General features: G+C 40.1%; 5 protein-coding genes across 9 annotated transcripts in view; 2 read left to right on the plus strand and 3 right to left on the minus strand.

Annotated features, from left to right (window-relative positions):
• LOC104758404 (brefeldin A-inhibited guanine nucleotide-exchange protein 3) overlaps positions 1-1,640 on the plus strand; it is an 8,974-nt gene extending 7,334 nt beyond the window's left edge. Inside the window, exon 12 of one of the 2 annotated variants that reach the window (XM_010481284.1) lies at positions 1,131-1,640. In XM_010481284.1, the coding sequence (XP_010479586.1) occupies positions 1,131-1,382 (252 nt within the window). In that variant the 3' untranslated portion in view covers positions 1,383-1,640. Of the gene's footprint in view, positions 1-788 lie in introns of both variants that reach the window. The other variant, XM_010481276.2, reaches the window with a different exon arrangement.
• On the minus strand, positions 396-6,966 carry LOC104758388 (kinesin-like protein KIN-UB). 2 transcript variants are annotated; one of them, XM_010481257.1, is made up of 19 exons: positions 6,623-6,966; positions 6,209-6,309; positions 5,987-6,109; positions 5,690-5,875; positions 5,387-5,608; positions 5,122-5,275; positions 4,785-4,934; positions 4,583-4,671; positions 4,291-4,494; positions 4,066-4,173; positions 3,851-3,985; positions 3,617-3,748; positions 3,194-3,326; positions 3,013-3,105; positions 2,778-2,903; positions 2,514-2,639; positions 2,404-2,433; positions 619-732; positions 396-529 (listed from the first exon to the last, which is right to left on the minus strand). In XM_010481257.1, exons 1-19 carry the CDS (start codon positions 6,789-6,791, stop codon positions 396-398), a joined length of 2,529 nt encoding a protein of 842 aa, XP_010479559.1. In that variant the 5' UTR covers positions 6,792-6,966. The 2 variants fall into 2 exon arrangements, with proteins under 2 accessions (XP_010479559.1, XP_010479553.1); XM_010481251.2 differs by lacking the exons at positions 396-529; positions 619-732 and adding exons at positions 1,479-1,986; positions 2,072-2,200 and having other exon boundaries at positions 2,290-2,433.
• Positions 7,618-8,930, minus strand: LOC104758425 (peptidyl-prolyl cis-trans isomerase CYP18-1-like). The gene is made up of 5 exons (XM_010481293.2): positions 8,814-8,930; positions 8,655-8,729; positions 8,311-8,472; positions 8,027-8,185; positions 7,618-7,880 (listed from the first exon to the last, which is right to left on the minus strand). The coding sequence occupies exons 1-5, from the start codon at positions 8,913-8,915 to the stop codon at positions 7,794-7,796; spliced, it is 585 nt and encodes a 194-aa protein (XP_010479595.1). The 5' UTR covers positions 8,916-8,930; the 3' UTR covers positions 7,618-7,793.
• LOC104758428 (ankyrin repeat and zinc finger domain-containing protein 1-like) lies at positions 9,052-12,412 on the plus strand. Its single transcript, XM_010481294.2, has 7 exons — positions 9,052-9,392; positions 9,519-9,961; positions 10,148-10,265; positions 10,756-11,409; positions 11,717-11,794; positions 11,885-11,929; positions 12,011-12,412. The coding sequence occupies exons 1-7, from the start codon at positions 9,090-9,092 to the stop codon at positions 12,113-12,115; spliced, it is 1,746 nt and encodes a 581-aa protein (XP_010479596.1). The 5' UTR covers positions 9,052-9,089; the 3' UTR covers positions 12,116-12,412.
• On the minus strand, positions 14,099-17,693 carry LOC104758435 (ribosomal lysine N-methyltransferase set10). 3 transcript variants are annotated; one of them, XM_010481300.2, is made up of 16 exons: positions 17,556-17,693; positions 17,364-17,463; positions 17,080-17,272; positions 16,889-16,994; positions 16,659-16,741; positions 16,531-16,557; positions 16,285-16,430; positions 16,080-16,175; positions 15,870-15,950; positions 15,674-15,735; positions 15,421-15,477; positions 15,194-15,265; positions 14,876-15,124; positions 14,591-14,706; positions 14,400-14,483; positions 14,099-14,328 (listed from the first exon to the last, which is right to left on the minus strand). In XM_010481300.2, the coding sequence occupies exons 1-16, from the start codon at positions 17,607-17,609 to the stop codon at positions 14,184-14,186; spliced, it is 1,671 nt and encodes a 556-aa protein (XP_010479602.1). In that variant the 5' UTR covers positions 17,610-17,693; the 3' UTR covers positions 14,099-14,183. The 3 variants fall into 3 exon arrangements, with proteins under 3 accessions (XP_010479602.1, XP_010479610.1, XP_010479619.1); XM_010481308.2 differs by having other exon boundaries at positions 14,099-14,325; positions 17,556-17,692; XM_010481317.2 differs by having other exon boundaries at positions 17,080-17,254; positions 17,556-17,691.

An 18,215-nucleotide genomic window follows, 5' to 3' on the forward strand; every position in this document is an offset into this window, starting at 1 on the left:
TATTATTCAGTATCCATAAGCATTTACCATTCATTGCGAGATTGGCAATCGCACCAGCGGCGACTCTTCGGACAGTTTCATCTTCGTAGCTTCTCAGAAGCATCAACAATGATGTAAGCCCTCCAGCTTCAACGATCTTTTCTTGATTTGCCTCTGCTTATCAAACCCAAAGAAAATAGGGGAACTGTGATACCTTATAGCAACAAAAAAAATATGAACCTCAAGAGATGATCATATATGTATGTGAGTGAGCAAAAGTTACCTTCAGCTGCAAGATTCGCCACAACTTTTACAGCATGAATTCTTATGTTTGCATCATCTGACTCGAGCAATTGCAAAATCTTTTGAAGTCCCACTGTTTCAAGGAGGATAGAAAGTTATANTCAAGGCTCGCACTAACCATGCTGGGCCAGATGACATAAAGCTAGCTCTATGTGCCGCCTGATTGGCGCAGCTTCATCGTTAGCATGTTGTACAATCCACGGAAGAGCTCCGTCTTCTATTAGTAGTGATCTTCCACTCTTAACACCTTCATACACTCTTCAAATTAACCCACCAAAACAAGAAACGTCTCTACACACTAGGTGACCTTGATGGAAAACTAGAACGGCTTTTTACCTTGAGTGGTTGCTCGGGACTCGCACTTTGCAAAGTTTGCAATTCCACGAGCCACCTGAGCAAGAACATCCGGATGTCCGCATCTAACCATTCCTAACAACGCTTTTATTCCACCATNATCGATCTCATCAGTATATGTGTATGTTTGTGCACTTGTTCTTTATTTGCAGGCGGTAACAGATATCTACGACATGTACCGTACGTCTCTCACAGCCAATCACATGTTGATGCTCTTCGACGCTATGCATGGCATTGCATCCAACGCTCACACAATCAATGCCGATCCACTCTTACGTTCCAAGCTCCAGGAGCTGGGGTCGTCCCCTGAATCCCAAGAAGCTCCTCTGCTGCGCCTGGAGAACGAATCTTTCCAAACATGTATGACCTTCTTAGACAACCTCATCTCAGACCAGCCTGTGGGTTACGACGAGGCTAAAATAGAAACCCACCTCATAAGCCTCTGCAGAGAGGTGTTAGAGTTCTACATAGACATCTCGTGTGCAAAGGAGCAGTCGTCTAGATGGGCGGTTCCCTCAGGGACAGGAAAAAGGAAAGAGCTAACCGCGCGGGCTCCACTAGTGGTCGCTGCAATCCAGACACTGGGAAACATGGGAGAGTCACTGTTTAAGAAGAACTTGCCGGAGTTGTTTCCGTTGATAGCGACGTTGATAAGTTGTGAACATGGGTCAGGGGAAGTACAAGTTGCCCTTAGTGATATGCTTCAGACATCAATGGGACCTGTTCTCCTCCGCTCTTGCTGCTGATCTCTCTCTCTCTCTCTTCATTTGCTCCCTCGATTTTAATCATAATTCTGATTGGTTCTTCTCTTTTGAGGTTTCTTTTTTTTTTTCTTTTTTTTGTCACAAAAATTTACGTTTGCCTGATTGTTTGGTGGTAGCCATGGGAAGAAGGTAGCGTTCACGAGGTGTCTATTTTCTTATAATGTAAATTGTAAAATATTAGACAGTCTGTGTTTTTGACACATTGTTTCATAATAAGTCTTCTACTAAACTTTCTTTTTATTTCGAGGTTGGATGAATCACAAAACGTGATTTAGTAAGGCGTTTTTTACAATCAAAAGTGAACGAAACGTTTAGTACTAACATCGATAAAATAAAATAAATAGAAAGAATACAGATGATGATGGGTGTGTCATGTGTGAATCTCGTTGAGAGATTGATAATTATGTTACAAACTTAGAACAAAGTCAAAACTGGATGCCGAGGCGACGGATCTCAGAACGGAAGACGGGACTGGAAGAGAGAGTACGATGAGCCAAACTTCGAATGTCTTCTCTTGAACATTCCTTTGATATTCTCACCAACTCCCACAACGCTCCTCCGCTTATCATCTCCTTCGCATTCACCTCTGCCCCCACCAAACAATACCAAAAAACACCAATGAATATGATGAACCACAAGGACCACAAAGAAAAGTCAAGGATCGCACTAACCATGCTGGGCCAAATGACATAAAGCTAGCTCTATGTGCCGCCTGATTGGCGCAGCTTCATCGTTAGCATGTTGTACAATCCATGGAAGAGCTCCGTCTTCTATTAGTAGTGATCTTCCACTCTTAACACCTTCATACACTCTTCAAATTAACCCACCAAAACAAGAAATGTCTCTACACACTAGGTGACCTTGATGGAAAACTAGAACGGCTTTTTACCTTGAGTGGTTGCTCGGGACTCGCACTTTGCAAAGTTTGCAATTCCACGAGCCACCTGCGCAAGAACATCCGGATGTCCGCATCTAACCATTCCTAACAACGCTTTTATTCCACCATCCGACCATAGTCTTGCTTGAAGTTTGTCTGCCAGACATAAAAGACATCTCAGAAATTGGTCGGTTTCTTCGTTCAAAAGAAAATGACAGTTGAATATGTTATTTTACCATTGCCACAGAGATTAGCAATAGCTCCAGCAACCATGCGTAAAGTCTGTGGATCCTCTGCATCTGCAGCTGTTAGAGATAGCAAGCTGATTCCACCTTGGTCCACTATCAGTTGTTGACTCACTTCTGTTACCACACAAACAAAACTAAAACACATGAGCACATATTGCCACACTAAGTGACCACAAGCCATTTAACTAGTCTGTTTCTGCTTTCACCGTCTGTTTAACCTCCAAATATTATTCAGTATCCATAAGCATTTACCATTCATTGCGAGATTGGCAATCGCACCAGCGGCGACTCTTCGGACAGTTTCATCTTCGTAGCTTCTCAGAAGCATCAACAATGATGTAAGCCCTCCAGCTTCAACGATCTTTTCTTGATTTGCCTCTGCTTATCAAACCCAAAGAAAATAGGGGAACTGTGATACCTTATAGCAACAAAAAAAATATGAACCTCAAGAGATGATCATATATGTATGTGAGTGAGCAAAAGTTACCTTCAGCTGCAAGATTCGCCACAACTTTTACAGCATGAATTCTTATGTTTGCATCATCTGACTCAAGCAATTGCAAAATCTTTTGAAGTCCCACTGTTTCAAGGAGGATAGAAAGTTATAAGAACCACAAAGGCAGTTGTACACACTCCGGCGCAAACATTTTAGAAGAAATTCCTATTACCTTGCTCACATAGTGTAGCAAACGGCGCCTTCTGTCCGTTCAGAGATTCTCTTGCTTGGGAATGCCGTGAGGGTAATGAGTCCGTGCCAGAAAATGAATTCCCTGGGGCACCGCTGTCCAAGCATCGTCTCATCTAGAAGAATAAGACTCAACTGTCAGGTAAACTCAAGGTTGAACCAAAATCATAACCAAGATACAGTTGTTATCAAGTACAAGAGCAGGTGGTTGTGAATATGTGCCTCATAGTGATTATAGTAAGATCAAAGAAACTCTAACCGTGCTTGTACAAATTTCCAAGTGTTACAAGGTATATTCAGTGAGTGAAAACGATAAAGACTAATCCTTTATTTGATGTAAAAGACAGTTGCTTTACAGAAATTAAAGGAGAGACTTTCATACCCACTAAATTCGTAAATTTTGTACCTGGTCAGCTTCAAAAGTAAGTTGCACAAGTTGACTTCGTAATATAGTGACCTCTTCTTCAAGTTTCTTTTTCTGAATAGCCTCATCCTCCAGCAGTTTTTGTAGTCTTGATATTCCAGCATCTTCGCCTTCCTAAAACGCCAGAGAGCTTGGTTAAATATTATCTAAGATGTTAAATCATTTGAGAGGGGGAGAGAGATAGAAAGAGCGAAAAAGAAGTTAAAGACTGGGTACCCCTGATTTTGTCTTCAGCGTTGACTGGCTTTTTATTTTGCTAACTTCCTCTTCAGCTGCCTTCCTTAACCTCATTTCGTTCTCAAGTGATTCTTTTAACCTGGTGAATTCACTAGCTGTAACAACCCCGTTGACCTGCAGGTTAATATTTACAGGTTAAAGATTCGTACACTCCCATCACCTGAAAACAAAATAAGAGTTCTGTGGGCTAGTACCTCTCCATTGCGTTTACCATTCTCATGGTTCCGCTGGCTCGATATCAGCTTTTCTTCAAGCTTTTTAACTGACTCCATATACTCCATTTGACACTTTAGTTTCTCCTTCTGTAAATAGAATATTAGAAAACAAATATCCGATTTCAGGTACTGAAACAAAACACGGATATGAAACCGTTTTTTATTTTATTTTTTTCGAATTCTTTTGGGTATATATATGCTAACCTCTAAGGCCTCAGCAAAGTTTTTTTCAACTTCTGATATACGATTTTGTGCTTGTCGATTTATTCTCTCCACATCGTCATCAAATGCTTTCAGCTGCCTTTCATTTTCAGCAATCACCTTATCAAGTTGGACCTCAAGTTTCTTGGATAAACTTTTGTAATCAAATTCTTCCTTTATCTTTAACATATTCTCTACCTTCATTGCCTGCCCAAAAATTAAAAACACTTATGGTTTTGAATATTTTCAAAAAGACTTCTACATTACGTGTTGGGTAAAGATAGTGATAGCGCACCCTTTGACCAAATAATATAGTACTTGTTGTCTCCCCTCTATGACGTGGGGAGGGACCAATGGTCACAATTAGGGATGTTCTTGCTGTGCCTAAAATGCAAAAAACATATGTATTAGCGACTGATAATTCTGAAAAGTCCAGTTATTAGGAATTCAGAATTCAAGACACCAGGACTTAGGATATGAGCAATAAGATAACTAACCACCAAATGAATCTCTCAACAAGCGAGTAAGTTTTGAATCGCGAAGTGGAACATGAGGGCTATTCTCAGCTATTGCATTTATGCATTTTCCTAAAGCACTAAGTGAAAGATTAATGGATTTAGCTTCCTCCAGCATGTGCCCTTCGCTGCCTGCATAGCAAGAAAGACGGTGATAATAAGTACACCCAAAAGGTGGAATCGTACAGAGCATCATAGGAAAAGTAGGAAATGTGTTAGTAACTGATACTGTCATTGAGGGAAAACGAAGAAATGAGTGAATCTGCTGAGTACAAAGAGCTTTGACAAGCTATGCCAATTGATTATTAGAGGTTTATACCAGACTTGTGAACACGTTCAGAACCAGCAAGATCAACTAGAACAAGCTTGCTTCTCCTAACCAATGGCTTTGATGGTCTGAGAAAGTGAGATGAGTTCTCCGTTTCAGTTGAGACTGGATCCTCGTTTTCTACCACCGACCTCTTGACATGTACCTGAACTATTATTGATCATGCATCAACTCAAGATAACAATAGAGATGAACGTAGAGGTATATCAAAATCTAATGTATCAAAATTTGAGAAGGCTAAACAGAAGTGAATTACCATGAGAATTGCATGACTTCGAGAAGATTCAGTATTCAATTTTGTATTGGCTGCAACCCTATGTGTTTCCCCTAGCTGGAGGAGCTCAAGGAAATTTTGTTGGTTCCTGATCTCTACATGGGTTGCCCCAGGCAAGGAGACATCTCCAGTTTTGGGGTCTTCGACAATAGCAATATTGTCATTAGATGGGTCTAGGAGATCTTGGATGGTCTCCATATAAAGCTGGAGATAGAGAGAGAGTTAGTGTCTAATGCAAAGTAGTAGTAAGTGAGGAAACAAACAATGTAAGAAAAGAAAGAAAACCTGTAAATAAGAGACAGAGACAGAGTCAGTGTCAAGGGAAGTGCCAGCAATGATATCTTCCATGGAACGAACCATGATACCACGAGCAGCAGTATCTTCATCTCCTAATCTTCCAAGGGTAAAAGTTTTGCCAGTACCGGTCTGACCATAGGCCATGACAGTTCCATTGTAACCCTCAAGAACACTCTACAAAGTAGTAGTGGGGGTAATCAAAGTAAAATTCAGATAAACAGAAAGAAAAAAAAGAAAAAAAAAGAGGGAGAAAGAAAAGGTGGGGGGAGAGAAAAGGAAAGAGACCTCAACAACAGGCTTGGCAACAACTTGGTAGACGCGTTTCTGTGAAGCAGCTTCGGTAAGCACGTCATCAAACTCATAGGTTTCAGTATCCCAATTGTTTTTCCTGAGTTTCAACCTTTTAAGCTGGACATATGGAGACAAAATCAGTGAGAGAGAGAGAGAGAGAGTAGAAGGAAGAAAACACCAACCAAAAGGGAAGAGAAGAGAAGAGAAGAGAAACACCTCAGGTTGCAACTCAACACAATCAGCAAAATCAGCATCTGCGACGGACTCATCAGCATTACGAGGTCGTAATCTAACAGCGACTCGAACTCTCCCAGGCACTGAAACAAGAAAAGAAGAAGATGATTAAGCAAGGGTGGGTTCCAGTATAGAGATCGACAAAATCGTCCAGTATAAAGGCAATTAAACAACAATCAATCAAATCAAATCAATCATCCAATCCAAGTAAGTCGATTTGGAAACACAGAGAGAGTTGCTTCTTCACTAACCACAAAGCTAGGAGGTGAGAGTGAAACTTGGAAATTGAAATCGCATCTCAGTAAGTAGGTAAATTAATTACAACAACAACAAAAGAGAGAGAGAGAGAGAGAGAGAGAGAGAGAGAGAGAGAGAGAGAGAGAAAGGAGGAGGGACCTCCATTGTCAGCGAGAGAAGCAGATGAGGTGGAGTTGCGACGGGGGGCGGAGGAGGAAGGAATCCTGGATTTGAAAGAAGACGATCTGAGATTGCTGGAGCCAGAGACGGGTCTCATGGATCCACCTCTAACCGCACCATTTCTCGAAGAAGATGAAGCCATAGCCATCCCCTCTCTTATCTATATATGCTAGCCTAACAGTCTTCTTCTCCGTCTTCTCTACAGAGCCGACTGAGTTTATTTATTTATGCGAACAGAAGAATTAAAATTCAAAACATAAAAAAGAGAATAGAGGCGAACAAGTAGAAGAAGAAGAAGAAGAAGAAAATTACAAGAAAGAGTTGTGGACTGTTTTTTCTATTTTTTTTTTTGCCTCAATCTCGTCTCTTCAATTTTTTTATTATTAGTATTATTTATTTATTAAAATAAAATAAAATAAATAAATAAACACAGCAGTGCCAGTGAGTTATGGAGGAGGAGGAGGAGGTTGGCGGGGCCCACACGCGTCCGCATTTTGAATGGGAAGAAAGAAAGACAGAGACAGTCGTTGGGTTTTTCAGTGGCTCCCACTTTTCTCAAAAAGAGTCCACTGTTTTTTTTTACCTTTTTACCCTTTTCCAGGTTCTGTTTTGCTCGCTTTAATTGCGCCGAACGGGTCGGTTTGGTTTAGTGTACCATTAGATGATAATGCTTGCTTTCTCTGTTTAATAAGGAAGGCTGCTGAATTACCCTTCTCCCAGGTTATTCGTTTGTATAGGATCTGTGTCAAGTTTTGGCTGAGCCCCTTTTTTAAAAATAATTCTGGTAGGCCTCTTGGAATTTGGTGGCCCACGCAGAATCCTATCTAACTTCAACGTTTTTTTACTTTGAAACTCCAGTCACAGACGGATTTAGCTGTCAAATTTACGCACTTGGTGAGAGAGACAGTGTGTCAATTGATTGAGACTATACTTACAAGTTAAAACTAAACTAGACAACCAAAAAGGAAAACCCCTTTCAAATCAAAAGGACACTACTAGTAACAACTGTTATTAATAAAACTAACTTTTTGACATGTGAAACAGTGGTTTTGGTTTTAACTTGTGAGCGTGTTCATGTCTCATCATCAGCTTTACCGATACAAAATGAAAGACTTAACCAACAACAGTAGAAGCTTTATTTATGACCTTTTTAACCACCAGCAAGTGGATTGGCGTGGATCGTCACACGGTTTAGCCTTATCTCAGCTAGCGGCCTATCTCTTGGCCCTGTTTGTGTCTGCAATATCATTAGAGAGTTAGTATTCTTTTTTTTTGTGTAAAACAAATTCACATCAAGAAAACTTTAAACAGTTGCTAGTAAGGAAGATAAGAGTTCAATCTAGTATTTATTGGGAAGGTAAAAAAAGAGGTTGGTTAACTAACCTTTTCCATAATGTCAAGGACTTCGAAGCCATGAATGACCTTGCCAAAGATGGTGTATGATCCATTCAGATGTGGTTGTTTAGCATAGGTGATAAAGAACTGGCTTCCGTTGGTGTTTGGGCCACTGTTAGCCATTGAGAGCATACCTCTTGCATTGTGCTGCAATAATAAAGAGAATGGAACCAGCAGCAGGTCAAGAAACAGATCAGGAGGATAGTAAGTAAGTAAGTAAGTAAGTAAGTAACCTTCTCTTCTCTTGTAAGATAGATAGATAGATAGATTACCTTAAGGGAGTCTCGGATCTCATCATTGAATTTCTTGCCCCAGATGCTAGTACCTCCTTTGCCGGTGCCATTAGGGTCACCTCCTTGAATCATGAACCCTTTGATATTTCTATGAAATATGGTACCATCGTAGTACCCACTTGCACATAACGCCAAAAAGTTCTGCATCCAAATTAAATTATAACCAAATTAAAATAAACAAATTCCCCTCCCTATCATCATAAGATTCAACCCTAAACCCTAATTTCGATCGATTTTGAATATATTAAGTTGTAAGACAAAGGAGCAGAAACAATCCATCATAGAATCGAAAACCGAGAGACAGGGAGATGTGAAGAACTAACCTCAGCACTCTTGGGAACCTCGTCGCAAAAGATCTCGCACTTTATATCACCCAGATTCGTGTGCAATGTTACTGACTGCACATTATATTATACATACAATTATCGCCAAAACAAAAATAGCAAAAACAGAACGAACGATTGATCGATGACCGAGCTCACCATTGATTGATGCTCGGGAAAACTAGCGGAGTTTTCTTTTTCCCACTTCCTCTCTCGGCGCGTCGATGCTTTTGGCGCTTCTCCTTCGTTCCTTCCAGACATCTCTCTCTTTACTAGAACGTCGCCGCCTTATCTTGTTGGGCCTTCTATGGGCCATATTCTGGATCCATTATACATGACATCTAAACGGCGACGTTTCTATCTTACAAATCCAATACTGTATGTAGTAGATGTTTGGTTATCTTTCAAATCCAAAATATTGTATCTATCTCTCTAATGGCGACCACCGGCGCCGCCGCTGCCACGGCCACTGCCACTGAGATTGGAAACGCAGAAATCAAACAGCCTCGATCGATATTTGACTTGCCGGCCGATTTCTTTGACTCGTGTCGGTTGTCAAATCCTTCGGAGACTCAATCGTCGACGTGGTTAATACCAGTACCACCCGCGGAGGAGGAGAAGAAGAAGAAGAAGGACGGCGTGATTCTGGATAGATGGACCTGTAATACTTGTAAAATTGACTTCTCTTCTCTTCAAGATCAACGCTCCCACTTCAAATCCGATCTTCATCGCCTTAACGTAATCATTTATCTCTCTTTCTCCCACTACTAGTACTACTATGATGATAACTCCTTAGAATATATAAAAGTATTTCTATTTCGTTTTCCCATGCGCTAATTTGTAGTTGTTGCTGTGATGGTATAGATCAAGCTGAGTGTTGCTGGCAAGCCTATTTTGAGAGAAGAAGATGTTGATGAGTTGACGTCTGAATCTGTCCAAGACTACGATGTCTCTAGTATATCAGGATCAGAAGACGAAGCTGAGACTAGACACACACTCCACTTTGATCCTCAAAAGGGTATTGATAAAAAGAAGCTTTTTATTCGTCTTCAAACTGGTGACAAAGTTTCCATCTGGAAAAGCTTAATCATGGACGAGGCTGAAATGGTGAATGACATTGGATCTTCTTCTATCGATGATTTTGGGAGGAGCTTGGGCGAGATTGAAGTCACTGAGAGGTTGAGAAATTTGATTCCAGAGAATACGGATCACAGGCAAATGTCTGTCGTGTTGCTTGCTAGTGGTGGCCACTTTGCCGGTACTGTCTTTAATGGAAAGTCGGTTGTGGCTCATAAGACATTCCACAGGTACTGTCTCTTTGCATTTTCTCTCTATTTTCATGTGTTTTTTTTCTTGCTTGTTGATTCTTATTCAGTTCAGAATCGAGATTCTGTTTTTTACCTATGATTAATTAAGATTAATATCCCTTGGTCTTGAAACATTATAGGGTATTGATATGTTCTCTTATTCCCTTTCCCATTTCCCATGTATAGGTATGTTGTAAGAGCCAAGGCTGGTAAAAAGCAGTCCACAAAAGATGGAAGCGGCGGGAGGAGTATACACTCTGCCGGAGCCTCACTTCGTCGTTACAACGAACTTGCTTTAAAAAAGGTTAGTCTCTGACCATGTTTTTGCTACTAACTGTTGCCTTCTTCTTTCAGCTAACGAAAGGTCGTTGATTTTTTTTACCAATAATATTTCTAAGCACCTTTTGTTGCGGATTCTATAATGGGAAAAGGAACTTGCTCCTGTTACTGTTTTCTCTTGACATGGTTTTCAGTTTACGGTTTTTCTAAAAGCCAATTTTAAGTGAGCTCACTTAAAAAAGAACACATAAGAGTCCCGTATATAGTTATATCTGCGGCTCTGCTCGTTTTGTAAAGGAAATTCCGAACTCGGAAGTGTGGTGTATAGTTTTGTAAACATGATTTAGGTCTCTTGAAGGGTGGAAATATTGGCCGCCTTCAGGATGGTTGTCAACCGGGATCAGGATCATAGGAAGGAAAACATTAAAAAAATATTTGTATATTTTGTAACCTCTATAAATATGATACATAGCCTTTGAAGTAAATTTATGTATCATTTTTCTCTATGTTGTTAGGATATTCAAGAGCTGCTTGCTAGCTGGAAGCCTTATTTTGATGGTGCTGCTTGTGTTTTTGTTCATGCTCCCTCAAGCAGTAGGCAATTACTTTTCAATGGAGGCAAACCGTACTTTAGCAGCCAAAACTGTGCTGTACGAAACGTTCCATTTACTATCCGGCGGCCAACCTTCAAGGAATCACAGCGTATATATAATCAGTTGACTCAGATTGCATATGTAATTGAGGAGATTTTTATTAATCAACCAGAAGACACCAAAGCCAGTACAGTGGTGCATACCCATTATGAGGATCCTGGCGAAACCTCAAGAAACGAAGAGCCCAATGAAACTTCTTCTACTAACGTAATCTTAGAGGAACCAAATCGTATAGAAGAGGATCTCGGGGATGGAGTTACTGGTACGTCAACTCCCTTGCATGAAGCTGCTAAATCTGGTGATTTTGAAAAAGTTCTGGAGTTATTGGAGGAGGGTATGGATCCTTGTGCTAAGGATGAAAGAGGCAGAACGCCGTACATGCTTGCAAATGAGAAGGAAGTGAGAAACACTTTTAGACGGTTTATGGCATCAAACCTTGAAAAGTGGAATTGGCATGATGCTAAAGTACCCAGCCCGCTCACCAAAGAGATGGAGGAATCTCAAGCTGCCAAGCAGGTATTGCATCGATTTGTTATTTGTTGACGTCAAAAGTTTGGTTTAAGGATTACGCATGAGGCAAAATAGGACTAGTGCAGAACTCCTTAGTCCTTTCTTTACGCACTGCGTTCTTAGGTTGAGCTCTATCCCGGAGTTTATGGATATATGTGGTCATGTGTTAGGGTCCAATGTCTGCCAAATACTATATTAAATTGTGATGTAGATGATGCATTTATTCTCGCATGATTTGATATATATGATTTTCGGTTGGGATTCTGAAGCCACCATCTGACTAACTTGATTTGTGATGGTGATTCTTGTTCAGGCAGAAAAAGACGCCAAGCAGAAAGCAAGAGCAAAAGAGTTGAAGAAACTACGCAGAGCCCGAGAAAAGAAGGCTCAAGTAACGTTTTCTTTTTCCAACGAAAACTCGGATTAGTAGAGATTAGAGAGAGACAGTTAACTTCTTATCTAACCCTCCTTGTGTTTGCAGGCCGAAGCTGCGCAGGCTGAGAAAGAGAAGCCGATCTCTAAAGTGGTTAGCTTCCTAAACCCCCAATTTGTATACTTTTCGATATCAGTCTTGCTTTCTCGTGTGTGTAAATCTTCTTGTAAATAGGAGGAAGTGAGGAGAGCAATGGCAGCCCAGAGGGAAAAGAGAGCAGCCGCTGCAGAAAGACGGATGGCGTCACTTAACATTCAAAGCAGTTCAACGACAACATAATTTCCAACAAATTTTTGATATCATTCATATTTTTTTTAGTGTTCTTTTTTTTGTTTCAATTCTGTACAATGTAGTATTAGCCCTGGGCATAATATCCGGTATCGAAGAATCCTACCGGAACCGAACCGATAAAAGCGGTATCGGGTAGGGTTCGGGTTAAACAGAATTACCGAATGGGCTAAGAGACCTTGGTAAAATAGACTTCGGTTCGGGTTCGGGTTGTAACTTAAGTATATTCGGCCACCGTTTTAGATCCGTTTAACCTAAATGCCTAATAAAGCCTTGACCCATTAAGGCTTCGACGTCCATTTGAACTTGTTTTATCTTTTGTTTTAAGTTAGTTGTGAGTTTATTGAACTTAATGTGGAAAATTGGTAATTTCATAACTCAGCTAAGGGGGTATGTTCAATTCTTACATGATGTTTAAACCTGTGTGAATCCATACATTAAGTTAAATAAAATTAAAATTCACAACTCCAATTTTTCAAACTGTGCTAATACATACTTAATAATTAACGGTGTTAAGAAACTGTTAACGGCTTCTAACGTGGAAATAAATTTTCTGACGGTGATATGAAACGACGTCGTTTTGAAAAGAAAAAAACAAAACTTTTTTTGGTCAAAACGACGTCGTTTCCTTCCTTCTTCTTCTTTCTCTTTCCCGACTCGCGTTTGTTCAAGTCTCGACTCTTGTTTCTTCTATTTTATCAGAAACCTGAGAATTTTCTTCTCGAGAATTTAACCCAGCTCTCTCCTTCGTTTCTGTATTCGGATCTACATTTTCGTGTTTTTAATTGAGGTGGGATTTTGTTGAGTCCGTACCCAAGGAATTTGGGTTTCTGCGATTGAACCGGCTGCGGAAGAGGAGGATGGAGAACACAGAGTGCGCTAGGGTTGTCGTTAGAATTTAGAATAAGTTGTAATCTTTGGGATTTGATTCTTGTTTCAATTTTGCAAATCCAATTTTATGCGTGAATGAGAAATTATTAAATTTTTCCTAAGATCATTATCGTCAGAGTTGACTCCCAAAATCGTCGTTGGCGACTTTGAACTCTGAAGCGGCGCTGTCTTCTCCGCCTTGAAATCTCCGGCGCTGATCCAATTTTCGTCAAAGGCTCTTGGCATCACTCTTGTTTTGATATCTCCATCACCGATGGCTCCTCCTCTTGGATTTGCAATGGTAAATAAAACCCCTAAGTTCATACTGTCACTAATCTTTTTCTCGGATTTGACGTTTCTTTGGGGTTTTAATCGGAATTGAAGCAACAGAGGAGGAGCTTTCGGAGCGAGCGAGCAAAAAAAGGAAGAAGAAGAAGAAGAAGGAAGGAAACGACATTGTTTTGACCAAAAGAAGTTTTTTTTGGTTTTTCTAAACGACGTCGTTTCATATGTGGCGTCCACGTCAGATGCCGTTAACAATTTCTTAACACCGTTACGACTTAGGTATGTATTAGCACAGTTTGAAGAGTTGGGGTTGTGAATTTAAATTTTATTTAACTTAATGTATGGATTTACACAAGTTTAAACATCACATACGAATTGAACATACCCCCTTAGCTGGGGTATGAAATTACCGATTTTCCAACTTAATGTTATGGTATTTGGTTGTGCTATGGTGAAACTTAATGTTATGGTATTTGGTTGTGTTATGGTGAAACTTAATGTTATGGTTTTAATTTATGGTTTAATCGGTTATTTTGGTTATTTACATGGGTTTTAGTCGGTTATTTGAGTACTTTGGTTACTGAAAATAACCGAACCGATTATAACCCGGAAAAATTTCGAGTTACTTTGGATTTTGTATTGGAGTAGAAAACCGCTTCGAACCCGGCCAGTTACTAACCGTACCGAACCGATTTTTTTGTAAATTACCGAATGGGATCTATAGGTCTTATACTGATTTATCCGAAATCCGATTGGGTAGAACCGAAACCCGATTGGGTACCCGATTGCCCAGGACTATGTAGTATATTCGGATTACAATAACAAAAAGGCTTTTTATATTATAATGAGAGTAGTCAGTCACAAAACCCTTTTTATATATTGTGATAATAGTAAGATTTAGTCATTAATGGTGGTCAGAGGAGGAGAGTGCTAAGTGAAGGGCATGCTCTGCCTCCTTCAAGAACAGTCTTGTGAGCTGCTTCTGTCCTCTACGGTACACTACACTTGACCACTTGTTTCTGCTCATCCTTCTCCCATCCCAGTCCCTACTATCACAACACATATTTCAAAAATATTATACCCAAAGCTAAACCATGTCCAGAGATTTTGGACATTGTACCTCGGCTCTTCATCGCAGCATGCCTCCTCAAGGAGCCTAGCATCTTGTTCTTCAGTGCCCGAATTCTCTTCCAGCTTCATCATCCTGTCAAGAAAAGGAAAAAACGCATGGAGGACTGTAACTTTCTTCTCTGACAAACATCTTACTTAGCTCTTAATATCAAGTCACGGGTAACAAATTCAATTGCATACTTTGCATTAAGGAGATCCACAAGTAACTGGAAAGCTCCAGAATCCCCGCATGCTTCCCATATGGCCATCCTGACCTCAGTTTCAGAAGGTTGCTCGTCTGGTCTCGACTCTACAAGCTTCTCGAAAATAATAATTGTGTCTCAATATCGAGTGAAATACAAACTATGGATGTTTATCTGATTCTGTCATCGTTTCCCAACTCACTACTTTAAGCAATGGATCTTTCGTGTAGGATATGTGTTTAAGTTGAAAAGATGCCAGAAGAAAGAAAAAAGGTGATCATACCTCTTCAAGCATAGCTGAGACCTTGTAAATCTCTTCTTCTTGCATGGCAATGGTCCTTAAGCCAGTCATAAAATCTTCTGGGAAAACTAGTTTGTTCATATATGAGGGCATCTTACGCTGCCCAGACCAACTGAAACTACAGTATCTCACTGTTTCCTTCTCATCACTTTCTCTAATTTTTGATGTGGTCTGTGGGAAGAACCCATGATTCAAGGCCGATTTTGGCAGGAGGCACCGGAGTTGAGCTTTCTGCATTACGAGAATTTCCAGAGTTCGACAGGTACATTATCAAATCAAAATAAAATGTACAATGCTAACCTGAGCTTCAAGAAGCTGCCCTTTGGTATCAGAAAAAGGAATACTCGGAATCGCCTCAACAGGATAATGAACCTAGAATAAATCCAAGGTCATTCCTAACAACCGACGTGAAAACACAATTGACGAGTATCTTCTTTCTCTTGAAAGTTATGTTTCTCGTCAACATCCTCACAAATACATTACTGGTTGAAAATTAAGGAACTCTTCAAAGGGGAAGCAAATATTACCATGAGATAATCATCTGGATTATTCTCTATCACAAATCCATACAGGTAAAGAAGCTCCTGCATACAACAAAGAAGGCACATCACTCAAACAAAGGCTAAGATGTGATAATTCGCAAATACACATGTCCACCACTCGAAAACCTATAGATCGTAATACAAGATAATCAATCAAACAAAACAAAATATTTGACTGGAAGAGGACCACTCAATTTAAGTTTTCATTGAAGCTGCCAGGAACTGCAAAAGGTCTTACCTCATTTCCTTTGTTACCATAGCTGATCGAGACCTCCTTGTTTGGGATACACTGTTGTGCAACTGTTCAATTTACAGAATTGTGGCACTCAGTTTTCCACATTACATATCCAAAAGAAGTGAGTAACTGGATTGTTCCATAGTTTGATAGATATTTGTAGAAAGTGAGAGGTAACACAATCAAATTTTTAACTAACCCGAGAGAAGGTACATGGAGAAAGGAACACTAGATACCAATCCGGTCCCATCAACTTCCCAAGTCGCCGCAGGCTTCAAATCTATACAACCATAACTATAGTATATCATAACAAATGACACTAGGATATATACTCATTAACCATATCAACATTATGCAACAGAGTAAAGAGCCTCTTTTTAAGTTTCTTTATAATAAAAAATTGGCATACCATGGTTGCAAAAGTCAATGCCAGGAACAAGTCCCTCAACCCACACAGTATCGCCGGGTCCGAGAGATGTAGCGCCAGGGACTTGAGCCTGAATATCTACACATCAGAAAATGAAAAAAACTCATGAAGTTTTAATTACAGGAGAGAAGGATAAAAGAAAAGGCATTTCACACAGAATTCAGCAAAGTGACTTTAAATGACTTGCCTTTTTCCACATTAGAACTAACTTGGTCCGTTTCAGGGGTATGACTTGTTGATAGGTATTCCCCGACATCCTCCTGGCTTTGTGGAAACACGAAAGAATGTGGAAGAGGAATGTTCAAGGCACGACTCCAGAATACAGAATTTGCCCTGGCGTAAATGAAAAAGGTCTCAAGATCACTCAGCAGCCCTTTACAACACATAAAACTCTGGTTCTACTAACAAGAGATAACACCAGTAGCCAACATACCAGAGGAAGTGTTCAGAGGAGACCTCGCTGCACCAAAAGACAAAACAAAATATGATTGGTCTCCGGCACAAGAATATACTAATCTATAATACTAGGTAGGCGTAAGTAAATATGTGAGGTATGTAAACCTTTGGGAATCACCATCCAAAATAAGAAGCTGTTTCACCAGGGGTTCCACCTTCTCATGGTAAAGCGACATCAACTTCTTCTTCTGAAAAGGAAAGTACAGATGAAACGAAAAATGAAATCACGATGGACATGCTCCAAATAATTGGGTTAAACAGTGAAAGGAGAAAAAGTGGCAGCTATGTATTTGTAGGATGATATAGGGGAAATTAAAATGTTAAAAGATTGGCACCTGTAACTCGGTTGCGTGATACAAGTTTGTCCCCTTGAGCTCGAGGATGTCAACATCAGAAAACCAAAGAGGATTGCCAAATCGAGTAGGGAGCATATCAAGATACCTATAATGTATATCATATCATTTTTATAGACAGTAGAGATGAATCCCCTTAAACAACTCATGTCGGTTAAGAGATACAAAATTACGGCTTCCAGGAAGAATTGATTCGAAGACGCTCGAGAGTGAGGAACAAAATCATGAGAAACCGGTCATCGACTTGTCCTTGTTGGAACATTTTCTGACACTCTGGGCCGAGGAGAGGGTCTTGAAGAACTCTCATAGGGGTAATGGCCAAATCAAGCGGCACAACAAGCAAGACATCTGACATTTTCCAAAAAGCTGAACTCAGAGGAGTGTACATATACAGAAGCGATTAACTCAATGTTCCATATATAGCCAAATGAGAGAAACTAATAGATAGAGATAGTACCATCGGAAGCTTGAGTGGAGGAGCTTGAGGCGAATATGCCAAATCCTTTTCGGGAGTCAGAATATTTGATGTTGCAGCCTCTTAATTCAGCTCCATTCACCTGAAATTCAAAAATCAAGCAAAGATCGATCGATGAGATACAAAAACGACTGAAAATAACACTAAGAAAACAGGGGAGGGGGAATCTCTAACCTGAAGCCATTCTAGGAACCTTTCGAGTTTCGCTTCTTCTTCTGAAATCGCCATATCTTCCGGCGAAGATCAACACGCCGGGAGACGGGTTTAAGGGAACGGTCAAACCGGGCAGAGGGTTCTTTTTTTCTCAATCGTCCTTATCGGGGACTAACAACTAAACGACGTCGCTGTTGACTTCTGTCTCTGTGGGCTTTTGTATCCACCCCACACCCACTGGGCTTGTTGCACTTGCACCTTCTTCTTCTTTTTTTTTCCTTTCTTTTTTTTGTGAAATTATTTTATTTGGTTTTATAATGTAACGGTTTGTAGAGATGTAGAAAATGTTGAAAGATTAGGTTAAGCCGAGAGTGGGTTATTCTAGGAATATACCTTTAATAAATATATACTGTAGTTTGCTACATTCATAGTTAACAAAAGGTGCTTTAATTTTGCTTAATATATACGATCGTTTGTTTATTTTTTGCGCTCCAATAACATTGGGATGCGAATGTGAATACTGCCGACTCGTTAAGCACTGACTCACGTGCTTACCAAGTTCTCACTAAACGCCACATTTGGTTTACTCATCATATATATACGTGTTGCTCTACCTTAACCTATTGCTTGGAATATCCCCAGAATTTTTCTCTTTATATATGATAAATTGTGGAAATGCAT

Source organism: Camelina sativa, chromosome 3 (assembly GCF_000633955.1).
Source record: "Camelina sativa cultivar DH55 chromosome 3, Cs, whole genome shotgun sequence".
In the NCBI taxonomy this organism is placed as follows: Eukaryota; Viridiplantae; Streptophyta; class Magnoliopsida; order Brassicales; family Brassicaceae; genus Camelina; species Camelina sativa.